Genomic DNA, 21,324 nt, shown 5'->3' with positions numbered 1-21,324 from the left:
CCAGGGGACACACACGGGCAACAGCGTCAGAAATAATAATTCAGGGCTGGTCTCGACCATAAAAGTAAAACAGAACTCATGGTCCGGACTCAGAGGATCGATGCGAGCATCAAAGCGCAGTACATTTCCTCTCAGCTCATTATTGAATTATTGATAGACAAAGAGTAAAACCCAGCAGCGCAGTAACAAAACTGAGATCATGGCTATAATAAACACGGCATTAAACAGAAATAGACAAAGTAGATCTTTATTTAAATCCAGGTTACAATGCCAGATGACTAGTACACCAAAATAACTGAACATTTTAATCTTCTGAATGGAGCAGCCTTGCACATTTTGAAAATATGAACTGAACCATTACTTGCGTACAGAAAGCTACACAGAATATACCTTGTCAAACATGCCAAACTCCACAAATTCTGCATATTTATGCAATACTTTTACAAAAACAGGAATGAACATTTAATCATAAACATTTCTAAAAGGTCTTTCAACCCTTCACTTTTAAAAACAAAAATCACAGTTAAACTGTTATTTAACTGCTGACTCATGATTAAGAAAGTTATATACATTGGTGAATCTCATGCTGACTGCCAACTTTTAAGCATACATGTCTTCACGGTCTGCATTGTAGATCTCGCCCTCCTGCAGTGAGGCGAAGTTTAAGAAGTGCGAGGGTCTGTGGACTTCATGGTAAAACTCTTTGGGGTTGGCCAGTTGCAGATCATATTTCATGTTGGGGTCATGGCGTACACCTACAGAGTAAATTTTAGAAGGTTAATGCTTTGTTTACGGTTTTAAAAAGTCTGCTGAAACAAAGGATTAAAAGAGAACAATAAAATGTTGTGTTTTAATTTAGTTTTTCTAAACAGCCTTTACACATACCCATGAAGTTATAGTTCCAGGACACCTGGCCGGGAACCATGAAAAAGCCCAGGAAGCGATCAGACAGCAGCATCTGCACTCTCTCATAGTGCGACGGTAGGTAGCCCTTAGGGTTGTTACCCTTGTCAGTGTTCTGACGACCCCATTCATAGCCACTTGGTGTCAGCTTATAAGCCGTCAGGGTGCAAGAGCCTGGAGTAAAGCTGTTAAAAACAAAATCATCCTTTTATTCTTGAATCCTCAATGATGAAATGGGCATTTAAAGAGTTCAAACACCTGAAAACATTTTTTTTTTTCTGTTCTTTTTCTGTTTATGTGCAAAACACAAACAAAGGATTTTAAAAAGTGATGAATTCTTTTAAAAATTTGACTGAAGCCTGAACATAACCAGTAAGTGCAAACACACCTGCAGGTGATGATGATGGTCTTCTCTCCATCCCACGAGGGGTTGTCTGCCATGATCTTCGCGTGAGTGGTGACATCCTGCGGGGACAGCTGAGGAGACTCGTTTGGCTGTGTGTGGATCCAACCTAAGGGCTCCATTTCCTAGGGTAGAAACATGTTGTCAGTTTTATACATTGAAATAGCATTTCATACATTACAAAAGTGATATAGTAGTTTACCTTTAAGTATTCATGGCCAGGCAGCTGGTTGGGCAGATGAACGGTCTGATGTGTTCCCCACTGTGGCACCATCACAATACAGCGGATCTCTTTAACTTGAGGGTTGTCTGGTGGACTTGTGCCATACAAGTATCCTGCAATCTGCATGTCATAAAGCCCAATGAGTCATAATACACATGTCTAAAGAGTTGATTTAGAATTACAGAAAGGTGTAAATGCAAATGTACTTGTGCTCGAAGATCTGAAATGCAGATGAACTTTTTGAGGACATTTTTGGGCAGGATGTAGGTGTAGCCTGTCTCTTTGATGTCATCAGAGGAGACATAGATGTGGTTTGTGCGCAGGTGGAGGTTTGCAGCAGATATAGCCCTGAAAGTTTAAGAGAAAAGAAAAATACATTTGTACATGTTCAATGCAGCACAAATGTACCTTACAGTATGGACATACCTGACTCTCCACTCAGTCTTGGATGAGAAAGTTTGGGTTTCATAGTTGGAGGTGGTTGATGTGATGATCTCGTCACCATGCTTGTTAACTGTGCGGGTTTGTGTAGCTGTCAGCTGTGACTGTTCCTTTGTCTGTTTCTCAATCTCAGCAATTTGCTGCCGCTGTTGTGAGGGAGCTGAAATCTCCATGCCCAGAATAATGTCCCGGATCTCCGACTGTGTAAGTGATGCCACATTCACACTGGAAAAAGGAAAGGAATACAAAAAGCCTCACAAATTACTCACAAAATTTTGCTTTATAAACACATTTTATATATATATTAAAAAAAGTCCTAAAATCTTACTTGTTCTTTTTGCCATAGTCTGCTAAAATAAGATCCTTGAGTTGAACCTCCACTTTAATCCACTCCTCATCAGACAGAGTAGGCCAGATGTGATGGGGCTCTGTGATTGTGGTTTTGTCCGGTTTGAGAATGACCTTAGCACGGTCATTGTTGACATGAAGTGCTCTGAGGATCAGGATCAGTCTGGAGAATGCCTAGTATTACACAATACCATTAGACTTCAAGATATATCATCTGCACAAGCTATACCAGTCCATGAGCACCAACTCAGAGGAGGTAGTACTGAGCTCTAACCGACCAATTAGGGATGCACTAATCCATCTTTTTCGATTCTGATACTGGTAGTATGCCATTAAGTATCAAGTCAAACTGATATTAAACTAATAAAAACTGACAGCTACATTGATTTCCTTAAAACAAACAAAGACAGAACTGATCAAAATGTGTTATCTATCTACTAATTATTCCACAAGTAAGTGCTAAACAACTTTGTGTAATAAGGTCTGGGCCAACTATAACCAGGAAATCGTCTTATTACATCAAATGAAATGCCCAACTAGGATATTAGATGAACCAATATTTGGAAGCTGATATCCAATCCAGCAATTTTTTTCTCCAATATTCAATACCAGGAATTGTATTGGTGCATTCCTAATCACAATGTACCACTCATATCTCAATGTACAATTTTTTTGTTGTCTCCAGTATTATGACATGAAGCAATTCAAATCCTCCAAATATAAATAAATTCCTCTACACAAAATAAGACTGTTTTACTTAGTCTTACTGTATATGATGAGATGGTCTTCAGCCAGTCATCGTAGAGGTTAAACAGCACCATCTGGGGTTCTGTGGCCTTAAGGATCAGGTCTCCAAACTTCTCTACCTTCAGACAAGCTTGAAAGGGAAGTTGCAGCTCAGAACCTTTGATTACAATGTTGGGGAAGTCCAACAAGTGCACCTGCAAAGAAACAGGTTAAGATTAAGAACACTGTAATCAAGAGAAAGCATTTTTGTATAAATTTTGTGTAATATAGGGTCCCACCTCAAGAGGGTCAAGCATTCCTTTCCGTGTGACAATGATCTGTTTGGGTTGCTCCTCAACAGGAAGAGAACGAATCAGGGCAGCTACTTCTTCAGCGGTCTTCCACTTGGCAAGCTAAAAATGTGTAATTTTGAAGCTTTAGTACATTTAATGATCATGAATGGACACAAAAAACTGTCCAATTGAAAAAATAAAATAAAACAGAAACGTGGCAATACCTGGCCTAAACGTTTCTGACCAGCCCACACAGAGGTGTGAATGATCTTAAGGAAGAGTTGGCCAGTTCTGGGGTTGAAAATGAAAATGGCTCCATTGATGGGCTTCGTGGTCAAGTTACCTTCGAAGGTCTGTGAGAAGAAAGAATACAGGTGCAATTAAAACAAACTCACTTCAGAAAACAAACTGTTCGATGTGTTTTTGTAAAGCACCTTGTGGATGGTGACACGATACACATTTGTGTCATCTACAAACCAGATGATCTGGTTGGAGAAAAGTTCACCATAGTTCTGGGATGACAGGTAAGGCTCAGTGGGCTCAGAAGAGTACAGCTGCAGACCTTTGCGGATTCGCTCTCTCAACACATAGAGAGCAGGGTTGGCCTTCATGATTTTGGCCATGGCTTGCTGGATCAGAGGCTTGCTTCCAGGGAACCAGTTTCCATAGGCACTGCAATAGGAGAAAGAATGCAGATACATGTTGTGTAAATAGTGTGGAGCTTTATACATGAAAAAAAAAAATAAATCGGTAAATTCACAAAACAACTGCACATGATGTTTACTTTATAATGGACTGTGATGTTAGTTAAATAGAGAGAAACATTTATAATCCTTACCTGTGAAGATTGTAAGCGAGGTCAATGGCTATGAGCACACCAGTGGGGGACGGGTAGATACTCATGTTATCTGTTGTGTAGTCCAGAAATTTGGCCCTGGCATAGCGCTCAATGTCATGAGAGTCATAGTCACCCCAACGCAACTGAATGTCAATCCAGTACTTTTGTGTAGTGGTGCTGTCCATGACGTCTCTACAAAAGAATAACATGTGTTATATAGTTTGTTAAAAATTTTTTTAAAAAGAAATCATCAACAAATCATACTTTGAGTCTGCCAGCAAGGATGGTCTTGAGACATTCCACTTGTAAGATGCAAAGAGGAGGATGTCTGCGCAAGATGAATTCATTTTGTATGACTTTCTGGGATGGATGGTCTCCTTTTGCACAGTCTCAATCTCAAGAGCATCAAGCTCTTGGTCAAACACCTGTTAACCAGAAACATGAATGACTTACATTAGAAAAGTGCAAATACATATAGTCCCATTAGTGTAGTTTTACAGTCATATTACCTGACAAAGATCCATAACAATGCTTTCATGGATTTTCTGCCACAAGTGAGCTCTGAAAATCTGAATGAGGGAGATCTTCAGTGTTGGGATCTTGCCATGCATGAAGATTCCTGTCAGGTCAAGCTGCACTTGAAAACCGACATACACCTAAAAAGAGAAAAATGTTTTATGTGTCATTTCTAATCAAGTTAAGTAATAAACAGCAGTACTTACATTGGCTCTGTTAATGGTGGGAGACCACCAAAGTGTGAAACGACGATTGGGGATTTGATTGAGACCAGACCTCTGAGCATTAGTTAGCTTCTTCCATTTCATTGACTCCTCAAAACCACTGGCCTTCTCCCTGAAAGGATAAAGAAGATACACAGAAATGTAAAAAAAAAAAAACTCTCTTATACATGCAAATAACAAGACAACTTTAGGCTCTGTGCTGAATTACCAAAAGAGANTGCAGATGAGACAAAAGCAGCAGACAGTGGGCTAAGTCTCTGTGTTGCACATTTCCATAAATAATGAAATGCCTTCACAGCAGTACAGTACTTGTTACGGTGCCAGCGGCTCTTCCCTGACTCTGCAGTCTACCTCAAAACCACACTATAAGCCACTTCTTAGAGGAACATTTGGAAGAAAGGCCAATCTTAAGCAGTACCTGGCAAAGAGGGGATCAGGCGGGAGGGTGCGCAGCCTGTTGGAGGTCATATCGAGTCTTGCTAGCTTATACAGCTCCCCGAAGACCCCCTCCGCGATGTGGTCGATCAGGTTATGGTCCAGGTTGAGCGTGTGCAGACTGGCCATGTTCTGAATGGACTCCCAGGGAACTCTGAAAGCAGGAGAGAAATTAGTCAGATATTTATTTCCACACATTGCTTTTCAGAATATTTTAAAGCTAAATCAGGACCAAGTGAGGACTAACACTGGCAAATGTTTTGAAAATCACATATTAAATGATCCTAAAACTAAATGCTCATTTGACCAAGTACTAAAAAAGCCACATTCACATGACACAAATTAATCTTTCCTGAATAGATTTAGAATGATCTTGAGCTGTATCAGAACAAGTATAAGAGCACAAAGATGATTTTACACCCATGGGCGACTGTGGGATTACACAAAGAAAATGACATTATGTTGTCTAAATAGTAGTTTTATTATAATTGTGGTATCAGAATCAGTATTGAGTATCGAGTCTATTCTTTGGTATCGAAATAGTTTGAATATTTAGAATTGTGACTAACACTAACGAGAATCAGCGAAGAGTTGGGATTCAATCAGATGCAACGTAACATTTAAATAGTGATTCTAACATGCAAGAACAATGCTTAGACAATCACAATGAGCACACACTGGTCAATTAACATCAGATAAATTGTTTTCCAAGCTTAGATGTGCACACATTTTCCAGAGAAAAACCTAAACGTGGATTAAATCTGTTGAAATAAAGACCTAAAGAACTCGAGTGTGAATGTGAACTCCAGTTTGTGGTCTGAACCAATATAGAGCCTCATATTAACCTCTACTGCTGGGTTTCACATATACAGAGGGGGCAGTTAAAATTGGTATTGTTAAAATGCAGGTTTGTGTTGTAATATGGTGAGTTCTACAGGTCTAGTTTAGTGATAAAAATGATCAGATTCAACATTTGCACATTTTATCTTTGTACCTTGGGAATATTTCTCTGGAGAATACAATGTAATCAGTTGTCTTTCAGAAACAGTGGAAGTCCATAATATCACAGCGAAGTGAGATGGGCCTCTCTGATGGCTATCCACGAGGACACGCTTGCCCTGTCACTTACTGTTAACATGTTTTCATTCATGCTTCTCTTCTCAAATTAGGACTAAGCAGAAACTAATAAGTTTTGACAGACAGCCACAACAGATGCTTATTTTCCCTCTCAATCCGCCTTTCCCATTCCATCTGCGAGCCGCTGCCGTTGTCATTTCGAACTCAATCTCAAAAGAAATGAGTCATAAGCGAAAAAAGGTGTGAACGCTCAAATATAATAAACAGACATCGAATTGCGGAGTGACATTTTGAATACTGTCTTTGAAACGTAAAGTTGCGCTGTGGAACTTTTCTAGTGGAGACGCTGCCACTTGCTTGTCCTCATGGAGATGGTTTTGCTTTGTCAAATGTTCCAAAGTAGAGATTAAACAACATCGCTATTCACAGAGAGAATTGTTGTATTTTTGAAACACCTGTAATGAATAAATGCTAGATAGATGTGTTTATTGTCACTGTGGAACATTCCAAAAGCAATGATATCTTCATGGAGACAAGCAGGTGATGGACCCCCCCGCCAGAAAAGTTGCACAGTCCACCTACACCGCTGCATTAAGGCGGTGTAAAAGGTGAAGAAGTGCCATTGTTTTCTATTGTTTTGAGTTCAAAACATGTTAGCTTTTCGTGATCTGAATCACAACAATGAAAGGGAGAAGAGGAGAGCTGTGGGATATTAATAATGGCTACAGCAAACAAGCAGATGGCCGGTCTCTTTGTCTATAGCGTGTCTCCTGACAATGGACCAGTGAGGCGAAGCGATGCTGTAATGACTTCATTAAATGGTGCTTGTGGTTTAGATCAGACCCACACGGTAAAAGTATAAGTAGGCCTGTCAGGATAAATACTATCTTGACTACAATACATAAGAGATGGGATAATCATTTTTTGGAGGTCAGTATTTACCGTGGGTACTTCTTCTTTGTACTAGTGGGAACATTTTGGTTATTTTATTTGTACTACAATAAGATTTGAGCCGTAGAAGGTTGACTTATGAAAACTCTGTAACTCATTTTAGACACAAACTATTTACTTAAAGATGCACTGTGTAACTACAAGTCAGATCTGTGGAGAGGCAACCCCGCTCGCAATCATAATACTTGTTTTTCTAAGTGTCGTGGAGCAATAAAACCACTTGCAATTTAATAAATGTAAGGTAAAGCTGTGAGGAGAAAAATTCAGTTTGTCGGACTGGACAAAAGTTAGTTTGGTTGAAGACGTTTTGCAGCTCATCCAAGCTGCTTCTTCAGTTCTGGTCAGACGCTGGTGGACACTTCCTTATATCTGCAGGAAGGAGCTAACTACCTAAAACTAACACACCTACTTGTTTAACAGTTTCTGTTAGTTAGTTTGACCTATTGACCTGTACAGGGTGTGGGGTCTAATTAGCAGAACAATTCATGGCCATAATGGAGCTTCCACACCTCTGGACCCGACCTGGCTACACCTGTTGTTCTCTTGTTTGTTTTGAATTAGGTTTGAGGATGGAGTTGTAAATAGGAGATAGATGGTGTCTGAGTCTCCATTTCTGTTTAGAGAAGGATTCTCTTTATTAACAAAAATGGCTTCTTTCACTCCCCTGTGTGAAAAAATGCATAGCACACTCGGTTGGCCGATGTCCAAATACCTTTTTATCAACAAAATAAGGTTTCGGCAAAAAAAGCCTTCATCAGATATTTTTCTTGTCTTGGATCACAGCACACAAAATGGTTGCCAGCCCAGGTGCCCATATACCCCTTCAATGAATGGGAGGTCCCAAAGTGAGGTCACCCAGTGAGTTCAGCCCTCTGAACTCACTCAGCTGTGGTCCAAGACAAGAAAAATATCTGATGAAGGCTTTTTTTGACGAAACTGTATTTTGTTAATGAAAAGGTATTTGGACATCGGCCAACCGAGTGTGCTATGCATTTTTTCACCCTGGTCTGACTGCTCCTTGCATTTGCACCTCTTCAGGAATCTTGGTGTGTGGCCAATGATGTTCATTATGTCTTCTTATATACTTTAACTTCTTAGGTTCTTTTTAAAGACAATGCAGTAAAGTGTATTTACCTTGTTGACATGTTTCGGCTGCTAGCTGCAAGCCATCTTCAGAACTGTCACCGGTGTTGGTGGTGACGTGTCATATATCAGCTGTTGTTACTTCCTGTAGGCGTGGTCACCTGATGGACCTGGCAGGTCGCTCAGACTGACCACGCCTCCCGTCGCCCGGTGTTCTCTGGAGGAGGGTGTCCCAGGTGTGTGAAAGGAGGAACGCTCCGTCATCACGGTTATCTGATTTCTGATCAGCGTTTGAACTTGTTGTTTTGATCCAATGAAGCCCCGTCCCAAATGTGGTTGTTCCTTAAGTGGTCTGATATGGCGGATTTTAGGTTTTCCTGTTCTGCTTTGTCTTTTTGTGTTCTGGTGAACGTTTCCTTTTATTTGGTGTTCCTTTTTTCGGATTGGAATGTTTCCCCTAATGATTTATTGCATGATTTGCATTGGATCGTAGATGGCATTGCATTTTTGTTCTTGTGGGATTTGTCCTTGGGATTACGAGTGTGGCGGAGTTTTGTGAAACAGTGCTATGGCTGGATGTTCGGTTTTTTCACCACCCCTGCTCTGTTTTGCATTTTGCACTTGCTGACTTCAGGAATCTTGCATTTGTGCTCTTCAGGAATCTTGGTGTGTGTTTTCTGTTTCTTTTGATTCTTTCACTCCCCTCTCAAACCAATTTTTCTCTCTGGCTAAAATCTGTACCTCGCTGTCCTCAAATGAGTGGCCTGTGGCTTTTAAGTGGAGATGCACAGCAGACTGAGGTCCACTGCTGCTCTCTCGTCTGTGTTGGTACATCCTGTTGTGAAGTAGCTGTTTAGTTTCTCCAATGTAGCGTTCACTGCAGTCTTCACTATGCTGAATGGAGTAGACCACATTGCTTTGTTTGTGGTAAGGTAAAGCTGTTTAATGTCATATTGTGGAGCAATGACATAGGAACATAGTGCACCTTTAAGTGTTGCATTCATTTATTTATTGCGGCTCATATTTTTAACAATATTGTAAATTTAGAATACTTTTTTGCGGGTAATTCTGCTTTATGGTTTGGTTTCAATATTAGCATCTATATTTACTTAAAGGTGCATTTTGTAACTTTTCTGGTGGATGGTAAGTCGCCTGCTTGTCTCCTTGGAGATGTTGCTGCTTTGTCTCAAATGTTGTATGCCGTTAAACTATCTATCTTATATTTACTCAGTTACATGTGTGTTTATTTACTTGAAAATCATGCGTGGAGTGGGCTTGCCTCTCCACAGATCTGACCTGTAATCTGGCCGTTTGAGCTTACTTGAGATAAATGTAATGTCATGCTGTGGAACACTAAAAGTACCGCAATAACATGTCTACTGAAAAAAGCATCTGACTGACTCTCCACCAGTAAAGAATGCACATTTTAAGCATTATATTCTCTTTGAATTGTATGATCAAGACGGGCCTAAATCTGAAACAGGATTTTGTAAAAGAAGGACATCTTTTTAACACGCTGATAATCATTGTCCTTTGCCATGTGAGTGAATGGACTCAGTTTTAAAAAGCGCGAATGTGAAAGTAGTAGTTGGTGACCTTGGATTGTGGCTTTGACTAACAATGATAATGGAACAACTTTAGACCTGCCTATCTGCTGGAAAAACTCAGTGTGGAGCTGGACTTTTGTTGCCCATAATTGTTCGTCTACCCCTGGCAGCTGCTGACCTTCACCCTGCCCAAAACCGCACTACAAAATACAAGCGCATTATTTTTCCAGTCATTTGTAAGAGAGTCAATGAGGTCTTATTTTCAACCACAAAGCGTAAAGAAGTGCGAAGTGTGCGCTAACCCGTATCCATAAAGGGCAAGCTGCAGATGCTTATGTATGCATCATAAAAATCCCACTATTCTTTCCCTAGACGAAAAGGTGTTTGGACAGCTGCCCGAGTGCTTTTAAAGGTACACTATGTCATTTTTTGGTAGAGGTCCGTCACCTGCTTGTTTCTATGGATATGCCATTTCTTCTGCACTGATGCAAAACAGTGCGGTGCGGGAAACTAAATATGAGTGTCAAGTAAAATATACAAATGATTAATGTTTGCTTATCATACATCATTTGTGCTGTATAGTTTATTTGGCATTAATAAAAACATTTTAAGAAGCCTAAACTTGTGTATGTGGTCTAATCTTGCGCACATTTTAAACAATTCCTCTTCGTGTTTGATAGAGCTTATGAAAGCGAACATGCTCAATTTGGGGGATTTGGCAGCGGAACATTACAGTTCTTTGTGGGCAGGAGTGGGACTGCACAATGTGTGTGCGGGCAGACCTCTATTTGATGGACCCTCCACCAGGAAAGTTATTTAATGTTCCTTTAAGGGAGACAAATGAAATGTTTTAATCACGGTGACAGGCTAAAGCGGCTCTCTGTGGACCAGCTCTGTAAAGGTGATTGGTGGTGAAAGGCTAATTAATATCATCATGTCTGTACTTATTATTTTGTCCGGTGACTCAGGCACTGCACGACATCTTAAATGGCTCCATTGTCCATTGCGATAGATATGAGAGGACCACAGTATACTGAGAGACCAAGAAAAAGGAGCACCTCACAAAGACCACGGGCCTGTCTTTCAACAACTGAAGTCAAAGAAAATTAGGACCTCATCAAAATGGATTCACTTTCAATTTTCAGAGCTTTTCATCCTCCTAGCCTCAGCAGTTTGATTTGCTGTGTTTGCTGACTCGTGCTCACACAAGGCCTTGCTGCTAAGAATTGTATTTTTGTTTTCCGTTTACCCTTAAGACCCAAGTTCTGCTACCTTTTAGGTTTTTTTTTTTTTGGATTATTAAACATGCATATGACAGGTTAGGATCATTTCACTAAAACATCAACATCATAATATTTCAGATTCAACAAAAAAGTCTTGCCTAACTCACAGAAAGAATGGAATCCCTCCAGAAAAGTTACACAGTGCACCTTTAAACTGCCAAAAAATGCCTTACTTGTGTGTAAATTGGCTCTGGATTTTGGATGGAACTTTCAGTATTGAGACAAAAGGAGAGGTATTCCATTTAGAACTTTTTGCACTTTTCTTTCAGCGTTTCCCTACAAACAGCAATTGAACTGATGTAAAACTAAAATATACTGTTTTAGTTACCTTTTCAAATTTTGTAGACATGTGAGTTCCAACGTAAGGAAAGTCATCGAACCTTGGGTGACACTTTCAATTAGAATGTTAAATATAATGACAATAGGCTTTCTCTGACCTCATTCTGCAGGTTCCAGACACCGTCCTTGTGAGTAAATTCCTCGTAGCTGGTCCGACACTTGGGTAGGATGCGACACTCAAAGCCACACATGTTGAAGAGCAGATTAGGGTTGTCCTTGCTGTAGACTGACACAAAGCTGTTCTCCCACTGAACAGTAGTCACTGACCTGGGGAGACGATTCTTGATATCCCAGAAGACTGCTCGTCCACTAAAATAAAATATAAAATAGTTATGCTTTTTGTCCAAAATAAGAGTATTCATTTAAAAATGATCAGTCACTCACAGGTTGACATCGTGCTTCATGAGTCGCATCCGAGCATCTCGTGGCCAACATTTTTTGTTGTTGTAACCAACAATGTTCTCATTATTTGGGTCTGGGTGCTCCGTTAGGTATCTCTGAATAAGATCTCTGGCCTCATCAGCTGTAAACCTAGTGTAAACAAAGAGGAATGAAAATGTTTCTGCCAAATGACAATGCACATTAACAAAGAAAAAAGATAAACCTGAAGAAGATGTGGATGCGGTCAATGTAACGACAGTAGAGTCTGATTGGGTGGGCGCTTTCAGTGGGTATGTTTTGGAAACTTAAAAAGTCATTTGGCATTTGAGGAGGTCCAGCCATCTCACTGGCACGATGCAAGCCCAGGACAAGCAGATCCATTACTAATCCATAATATTGGACAATGAATGAGGCAAACTGCAGTCCTCTGATAATACCATATGAATTGGTATGGTTCATGTCCTAATAAGAAGATGCATTAGTACAGAAGTAAAGTTTTTCCTTTTGTCAAGAGTAAAGTTACTCTACCTTGTAGTTGATAACCACGTTGTTCTTTGCAGTCATGTAATCAGCAATGTTATGGTCAACAATGAGACGCAACAGTCTGTTGAGCAACGTCAGATCAATCTTCTCATACATTTTTTCATAGCGAGACTCCAGCATTACATTGCATTCTCCCTCAGCAGTCTCCCATACATCCTGCAAGTTGTTGATGCCTGGAAAAAAAAAAAAGAAAAGATGTAATAAACCCACCATTTTCCTTTGAACTGTTTTAAATAGTGTGCGTGCTGGACCAACCTTGACACCACTTGTATACCAGCAAGGGTGGTGGCTCAGTGTCTGCAGGTTTGATCCATGGCGGAAACAGTCGTCTCTTATCTGCCTCATACCACAAATATTGGATCCAGATAGGCATCTGTGATCTTTTCTAGGGGCTCCACATCATAGACAGGCACCAGATGACTGTACAGATCCATGAACTCAATGCCCACCTACAAATGATGAAAAATAACCATTCAATTAGTAAATGCTTGTTTGGGTGCTTTGATTTGCATTGCTCTTGAATTCTGATAAGCTTAAATCTTTGCATTAGGTCCATTAGCCATTACCTCTTTGAAGGCTCTCTGAGTAAGCAGGTGACGTTTGATCCTAGACAGTGCTTCATGTGGGTTGTCATACGCCTGCTCAATTAACCCAAGTTCCTCTCTCTGACTCTGGTTCAGACGAGACTTCACACTGAAAAACAACAGTTTTACAGTTTCAGTAGTTGATTAAAATACAGCACCATATATGAAGCACTTAAACTGTCTGCACCTGTAAGCTTCCTTGAGTCTTTCCAGTGCCAGAATAAGCAGTTTTGTGTCATGTTTGTATGACAGTGGAGGGAAGGGGATGGGTGAAAAACGCCTACTTTCAAGCCAGTGGACAGTGGTGGTGTAGATGGCCACAGCTTCTTCTGCTGTGATGTAGGGGCCATCCTGCAAGTGGATTAAACAAATAGGAATTGACAATAAGTTAGTGTATAGCCACCCATTCAGATTTCTACACCTTAAAGAAAATTGTATTTTGTCAAATCTTGCAACACGTTTTCAACACAGACCTTCAGATAGTTGTGCTGTCTTTCCTGCTCTGCTTTGAGGTACAGGCGGGTCAGTCGACCCAGATTTTTCTTGCACACAGTTTTGTCGACAGTAGCTCCTCTGCGAATTCGCTCACGGTTGTAGTGGGCTGTGTTGGTCCACCAGTCAGCTTTGGCTTTCACATATCTCAAGATCATGTTTTCAATTGGAGTAGGTAGACCTGGGACCTGGAGATGACAAGTGGTTCCACAGTTTGTCAATTTTTGTCAAAGAATCTAATACAAACTTTTGGACATGCACAAACCTTCCAGGGGATGTTGGCTTTCCAGCATCTCCAAGACTCGCTCAGATGCTGAAGTATGGTTCTGGCCTTGTTCTGTTTGATACCCTCTGGCATCATGTCCAGGATGTCGTGCATCACAGCCGCACGCAGCTCCAGGTCAAAATGAGACTCCACACGCTGCTTAGTAACAGTCTTGGCAACACCCTTGGAGTGACGACCTATATGGACAAAGACCATTACTGACCAGTCTATATTCAGAACAACCAGCACAAACCAGATGATAAATGCTAACCTTCAAACTGTCTGGCTAGTAGATTTCCAAGCCACCTTTCCAATAACGGAGTTATTCCACGCATGAAGAAGAGCCACACTCTCCAGCCAGGAGCCCAGAATCCACAACCTGGACCCTTTCCTACTGGTCCCTAAATTGTAAACAAATATTTTGAAGTACTTGTACTAATATTACGAAAGTACATAATTTGCTGAAAGAGAGAGTGTTACATACAGTGTTGAACCGGTAGTAGATCAGATGCTTTAGGTCCTTACACATCCGGATTTGTCTCATCAGCTTGTACTTGTAACGGTACATACCAGTCAGCTGACCCACGTGAGCAAAGATGTACTGTAGCCCATCAGCCAACTAAAACAAACATTGTGTTTAGGTAAGTCACAAAAAATAAATAGCACCCAACCATTGTGTGATCAATTTGTGATAAAGTAGGAAACAGTCACGTGTTTAGAAAAAGTGCCAAAAACAAATGAACAATAATTTGTGAAATGTATTAATTTGTATTGGTTGCAAAAAAGAATACCTGGAAAGCATCAACATTGCCAAGGCGATACTGCACATGACTGTCAACCACCAATTTGCTCAGACGCAAAACTTCTCGGCAAAGATGGAAGGCATTGCCAAATCTTGACTTTTTACGCTCCTAAGGGTTTAAAACCATGTGGTCAGTTAGAGACACTGCAACATTCAAACAAGAAGACTAAGCGAAGTTTATACCTTTGTGGTGAGTGTCTTCACAGGTTTCAGGTTGAAGTTGTAGTCAAGATGGAGGTAGTTCAAGTTTTTACGATGGATAAGAAGGTTGAGCATGTTATAGCCCTGTCGGCACACCTGAAGCCCAACCTCCACCCAATCTAGCTTGGTCGACTGAAAGAACTTTGTGGCCTTAAATGACCGAAACAGGTACCTTTGATGAAAGATTTTTTTTGTCATTAACTTTGGAATATACTTTTGTGTTATTTTTGTGAAGATTAGACGTTTACCTCTTTTTCTGGGCTTTGGGAGGTCTGTGTTTCAAAGCATTGAGCACATAGTACTTCAGAAGTTTCTGGTAGGACACACGTACTTTCACAGGTTGTCCAGCTGGGCAATGCTCTCGATACCTAGAAGAGAATTACAAGCATGCACAAACATTTAAACCATTTTAGACATAAACTGGCCTTTGTATGGATGCTATTGTAAACACATCATCTTTGATTAAACACTTTTTCCTAACCTTGACTCTATACTCAATTTGATGTATTAATCACTCAGTTCTTCCAAAAACATGAATGTTATAAGCAAGTTGCTAGCAAGTAGTTATGTACAGTACACACACTTCACTAGAGCCATCCACGTACTCTCAGCATGTTAAACATATCTCCCTTTCATTAATTCTTACCAGTTTTTGATCAAGGGGATGTCAATGGCACGTCTGGTGCGGCCAGACCTTAGATTGAATGGTCTTGGTGCCCAAAGCAATGCAATGCCATTGGCTGTATTGTCTGTATACAGAGGAGTTTCTTTGAGGAAAGGTTCTACAAACTCTGGAAGCTCAAACTCCTCATCATCATCAGGCAGTGGTTCTTGAATCTAGACATAAAATTACAACAGGATTTGTAAGCTTTGTTTTAATCATGCTAAATTCAATAGCCAAGTACCTCCGTAAACACCATTTTCACCAAACTTACTTTGATAGAATGCCTGTGCGAAATCGGATTGATCAGTGGATCAAAGTAGAAAGCAGGAAGATCAGGATCCTCAGTCTTGATAAATACCACATTGGGTGTGTGATACCTGCAAAAATAAATCCCCATTGATAAATATGCTTTAAAAAGCTTATGTGGTTGTGGAATTATACTTACCAAGTGAGGTGAACATGGTGCGGCAGATTGTTGTACAGATAGGGAAAGGCAATTTTGTATTCAGTCCTGATTGGCTGACGAATGATGATCTTGTTGATGTCATTAAATTCATTCCAGTCCTCATCTCTGAATAGATTAGGCAACAGAACAGATCATATGTTACACAATCTCACACAGATATTAAACTATTACCTATTAAAATCTAATAATCAAAGGCCTTACTGAAGATTTATGTCTCGAACCAAGGGCTCAAACTTTGGTCCTCCAGGGATAGCCATGTTTAAGGCTTTTGAAGTAAAGAAGGCCTTCAGGTCAAAGAGATAGAAGTAATTGAGGTCCACAAGGTCTGTAAGAAGCTGGTTAGCCAAACGGTACAAAGTGGACATCATGGGAAGTGTGAACTGCCAGCGACGGTATGTTGTTCCATTCACAAACCTGCAATATACAGTGAGATTGATTTCCACATATCGACACCATAATCAAAGCATTAATGCAAGTACTCACTTTGTAGTATCTTTGAGAGGCTGGTGCTCATAGAACCACTCCACAACTGAAGCATCTTCTTCTGGATCCAACTCCATCTGAATAGCCTCTAGAGGCTCAACGTCTAAAATATTGTCAGCATAATCCAGTGGGGGTTCTTCATCATCAAAAGGAGGAAAGCGCATTCTTTTGAAATGTCGCCTGTCTCGTTTTTCACGGCGCATCATAATCCACATTGTGCTGGAGAAAAAAAAAATTAAGAACAAAGGCAAGGTACAGAAATGTGTGGTATGAAAAGACCACTCTTAACTGTCTAAACCAAAGAAAGAAGGCAAAAAAGAGCAGCAGCAGCTTACCCCCACTGAGCAATGTAGACAGGTTCAATGACCCAAGGAATTTCATTGACAAAAGAGATGGCGCCAGTGATGTGATAGAGAACTGGCACGTCTCTAATCTGCTCCCATGGCATTGGCATGTTTTCCAATAACTTCAACACTGCATGGGGCATGTATTTCAGTGCCCTGTTGACAAACTTTGTTACAGTTTGTTCGACAGCATATATAATAATACCACTATGTGAACATATTTTTTATTTACCCAAGATAAACTCTTTTATCATGGCGAAACTTTCGGTTGGTCATGTCTCCATGGTCTCTGATGATCTTGCGCACATGTTCAGGGGGCATGTCTTCCTTCTGAGCGTCAACAAAACCAAACTTTCTCTTTTCTGCATAACGTTTTGCCTGCAGCTGCTGCCATTTTCGTGCTGTGAAAATCAGATTGTTCATTGTAATTACATGTTAACAATGTTTTCAAGATTCAACTTTTAACACGGTTGTAACGTACCCTTTTCTTGTAGTTTTTCTTCGGTCATGTACTCAGGTACCGGTGCAGGAGGAGGGACACCGGGAGGCATTCCCGCAGGTAAACCCCTAAATGGAAACGAAGCCATGACGCCTCACTGAAAAACAACAAAAAGAAAGCACATTCATTATGTTTAATCAAAGCACCTAAATAATTTAGTTTCTATTAAAAATCAAGCAGAAACTGAAGCATACTACATTATAGACACAAGAAAATTTATAAACTGCATGTTCGTGCTAAAACTGAGAGCTTCAATGTAGCTTCACTGGCTAACTATCCACAATCACATTTCAATGAATAGTTACATGTTCAAGAATATTTTCGGACAAAAACAGTATATGTATACATATCCAAATACTGTTAAATGAGAGTTTAGACTGAGAAATGTGCTATAAATATTGTGTAAGCGGCATTGTTAGCCATATGCTAGTACTAGCTAGCGGTGAGCGACTCATGCAGTCCAAAACCAAAAGCACAAAAATACCAACCTCCAATATCCAGGCTAATTCGCACTAAAGACTATTTTGGAGCAGCGACCACTACATTCCGCTTTCTAAGAAGTGATGACTTGTTCACGTTTGACCACTGTTTGTTTCTCTGAAAAGTTCTGCACGCAGGACCGACGATGGCGGCCACACGGTGCATGCGCCAGAACCTCAGCGCAATTCACCAACACAAAGCACCGCAAACCCCGGGGTGAGAGTACGGGGCGTACGCAGTATGCGCAAAGGCTCTGCGTAAAATCGGGAGAAGCGCGTTTCGGAAGTGCCCGGATGATCTTGTATTTCCGGTGTAGGGCCAATGCACTGTATACACCCCCTAGCGGCGGCTACACGAAACTTCATCAAGCCCTGCTGCTGCGAGTTTGCACCATCAAGCTATGGTTTACACTTGTAACCTCTAATATCATCATTAAATGCAATAACTCAAACAAAATTACTCGATTAAGTTATCTTTCGTGTACAGGCTGATGAAGACGATGGTCCTTTCTAAATTTGCATTTGCTGAATGGGGAACTTCAAGGACGTAGGACCAAATGATTATATAGTCTGTCTGTGTGACACCAAAACTGGCTTTTTCACAATTATTTAAATAATCATCACTTATAATAAGCTAAATTTACTTTGAAATTGAATCGAATAGACCGGAAACGCGTGTGCAGTCCACTGCACCGTCCACTGATTTTAGGGCACCTGGACTTTGGACACGGTTCAAAACTATTTGCAAAGATCAAATTTTATAAAGAGTTGGCGAAAAGAATGGCAACTGTCGAAGACGTTCACGAAAATGTCAAGGTACGTTTTGTAAGGGACTGCTTTATTACCGGGAAAACTGAAGAATACTTGTCTATAAGAATTCTATTTATGGCGAATTGACCAATGCATTTCTGGAATTTATGTGTCCACTTTATACTGAGTCCTTTCTTTTCCAACTCTTATCTTATCATATCTTCCATTTCTGTTAACTATATGTATAAACTAGCCTATTGCAAAATGAATGAATAGAAGTAACCTAACATGAAATACACTGTCTAGCACAACATAAAGAGATAAATCGATGTGATGGTTGATTATCAATTTTTTGTAACGCAGAAATACTATGGCAGTCAACTAGGATCATCTTGTGACTTGCAAACCAGTGCTGCCTCTTGCAGTAAGCCCTCTTCCATGCCAACAAGTGTCAGAGATGCTCTGAGTCTTGTTCATCCAGAGGTGATCAAAAAGTATGTTAGAAGGATTTTTATTTGAAATTGTTGTTGTAGTGAATTAAAACGATGTGAACACTTGCAGATTTTTTGGCTGTGGACTTCCGTTCCCCGCAAAGCTTGAGGAATGCAGAGTCTTGGACCTTGGCAGCGGTTCTGGCAGAGATTGTTTTGCATTCAGTAAACTGGTTGGCCCTAATGGACATGTCACTGGAATTGACATTACAGAGGAGATGGTAGGTACAGAATACAACACAGAGTAGAAATAGGATAATAAACAATAATATGTTTTGTCATGATGAAAAGGGTAGGCAATAATCGTTCGTGGGACATTTTATATAATTGTGATCTCCGCTAGATCATAGTTGTTTTCACTTTCATATATATATATACACACACATATATATATATATACACAACATTCCTTCATTTCTTTTTGTGTTTTTCTTTTTGTGTTTTTCAGATCATTGTATCACAGCAGTATATCCAATACCACCAGGAGAAGTTTGGCTATAGTAAGCCTAATGTTACGTTTCTTCAGGGCTGCATGGAGAAGCTGAGAGAAGCAGGCTTACAGAATGATTCTTTTGATGTTGTTCTGTAAGATCAAAATCTGCTCATTGTAGTCTTTAGTGAACTGGGATGTTGTAGGCTATGCTTTTCTCATTTTTGCAGGTCAAACTGTGCAATATGCCTATGTCCTGATAAATTCTCTGCACTGAAGGAAGCATACAGTGTGTTGAAGGTTTGTTCAGATTCATTCATAGTTCAATTTGATATGTCCTTGTCCTGAATTATTGTAGTTATTATTATTGCTCACAGGAAGGAGGTGAGCTGTACTTCAGTGACATGTACGCCAGCAAACCTGTTCCAGATCATATGAAACAAGATCCAGTTCTATGGGGTACAATGTATTGCTCAAATTAAATTTTTATAACCATGACACATCAAATACGGTACTATAAAGTGCCTCTCTTTTTAAGGTGAGGGGATGGCAGGGGCTCTCTGTTGGCAAGACTTAATTACACTGGCTCTTAGTGTGGGGTTCAGTTCACCCTACTTGGTGTCTGCCAGCCATATTATTGTATACAATGACGAGCTCAGAGTAAAAATAGGTAAAATTTTTATTCTAACTATTTTGCATTATTTCCAATAGAGGCATAATAACCCTTTGACAATGTCCCTAATTGGCAGGTGACATTCAGTTTGCATCAGGAACCTACAGGCTTTTCAAGCTGCCGAAAAATCCAGTCTGTGCTGAAGCGGAAGTTACATACAAAGGAACTATAGAGGAGTTCCAGGACCAGCTGAACTTTGATTCGTTGCATTGCTTTAAGGTATTCACCGTAACAGATCAAAGTGAATAACATCACTGGCCTGACATGGTGGTAATTACAATGTACTGTGTGATCTTGTAACAAATTATTGATTTCTCAATTGTTGTACAGAAAGATGCTCCAAACAAAGTAAATGGAGAGATGGCATTAATTCTCCAGAGCTCTCGCTTTTCCCCTGATTTCAAAATTGAGATTCGGGATTTACCAAACACCTGTTCAAGGCCATCACAGCAGGTACAGAGAAATAAATTTTATGTCCTATAGAATGTATTCAAGTTACCATAATATGTATCCCTGTTGGAAAGAAAATATTTTTTCATTTAGTATTATTGCTAAATTACTTCACAGATACATTTGTATAAAAAGGTCTTGTTTCTTTTTGTAGAACTGTCATCTTAATCCTTTCCTGTTGGCTGACAAGCTGGGATCTTCTGTGAAGCAATGCTCTAAAACATGCAAATAAAGAAAAACACATTGCTGCCAACAAAAAAACAGTAAGATATCTGTAATCCCTCAGTTGTCAAAGAACGATCCATACCATAGCAGATGAAAAAATTTATTCTAGACACAAGTTTTAGAGTGCAGACGTTTTGGTGCTTCTTCAGTTCTTCTTGAGTTATGTTAATCATGTCTAAGCCCTCATTTCTGTTCAAAGATGGATTGTCTAAGCTAAAAAAATCTAATTCTAACAATACACAATTGTTTTTGTGTTCTGTGTACACAATAAAAAATGTGAACTTTGTTTTAAGTAATTGATGCAGTGTGTGATTATTTAAAACACTCATGGACAAAAATGTAGCACATGTTTGGAAAAGTATTAAATGGCCTATATCGAGCCTTTGTTTTTCTCTAAGTTGTAAGGCTATCAGTGTTAAGACATGTCAACGTTAGCGTTCACACTTAATACTTCAGGGCTCTCTTGTGGACA

At 40.0% G+C, this 21,324-nt stretch overlaps 2 protein-coding genes across 2 annotated transcripts; one reads left to right on the top strand and one right to left on the bottom strand.

Moving 5' to 3' along the window:
* Positions 1 to 231: 231 nt before the first annotated feature.
* prpf8 (pre-mRNA processing factor 8) lies at positions 232 to 18,026 on the bottom strand. The gene is given in 41 exon segments (XM_055166694.1): positions 232 to 755; positions 886 to 1,088; positions 1,292 to 1,431; positions 1,509 to 1,649; positions 1,736 to 1,877; positions 1,956 to 2,195; positions 2,299 to 2,492; positions 3,086 to 3,259; positions 3,344 to 3,457; positions 3,562 to 3,690; positions 3,772 to 4,009; positions 4,176 to 4,367; positions 4,440 to 4,600; positions 4,685 to 4,831; positions 4,898 to 5,075; positions 5,334 to 5,504; positions 10,105 to 10,208; positions 11,729 to 11,939; positions 12,015 to 12,161; positions 12,235 to 12,473; positions 12,540 to 12,727; positions 12,810 to 12,912; positions 12,914 to 13,003; positions 13,121 to 13,247; positions 13,326 to 13,489; positions 13,612 to 13,818; positions 13,896 to 14,092; positions 14,167 to 14,296; positions 14,380 to 14,514; positions 14,687 to 14,806; positions 14,881 to 15,070; positions 15,147 to 15,266; positions 15,545 to 15,735; positions 15,834 to 15,939; positions 16,008 to 16,133; positions 16,230 to 16,442; positions 16,512 to 16,730; positions 16,847 to 17,011; positions 17,088 to 17,256; positions 17,337 to 17,451; positions 17,843 to 18,026. Coding segments are annotated over 40 exon segments (6,486 nt in total). The 5' UTR covers positions 17,443 to 17,451; positions 17,843 to 18,026; the 3' UTR covers positions 232 to 600.
* Positions 18,027 to 18,391: 365 nt separating this feature from the next.
* On the top strand, positions 18,392 to 21,021 carry zgc:153372 (uncharacterized protein LOC767695 homolog). The gene is made up of 10 exons (XM_055147918.1): positions 18,392 to 18,649; positions 18,947 to 19,077; positions 19,145 to 19,295; positions 19,523 to 19,659; positions 19,735 to 19,804; positions 19,882 to 19,963; positions 20,043 to 20,174; positions 20,254 to 20,396; positions 20,508 to 20,630; positions 20,782 to 21,021. The coding sequence occupies exons 1-10, from the start codon at positions 18,614 to 18,616 to the stop codon at positions 20,857 to 20,859; spliced, it is 1,083 nt and encodes a 360-aa protein (XP_055003893.1). The 5' UTR covers positions 18,392 to 18,613; the 3' UTR covers positions 20,860 to 21,021.
* The last annotated feature ends 303 nt before the right edge of the window (positions 21,022 to 21,324 follow it).

Source organism: Boleophthalmus pectinirostris, unplaced genomic scaffold, assembly GCF_026225935.1.
Source record: "Boleophthalmus pectinirostris isolate CB_2022bp ecotype Guang Dong unplaced genomic scaffold, ASM2622593v1 HiC_scaffold_9, whole genome shotgun sequence".
Classification (NCBI taxonomy): Eukaryota; Metazoa; Chordata; class Actinopteri; order Gobiiformes; family Gobiidae; genus Boleophthalmus; species Boleophthalmus pectinirostris.
Note: the sequence above shows the minus strand (reverse complement) of the source record. Positions and strands in the feature narration are given on the sequence as shown.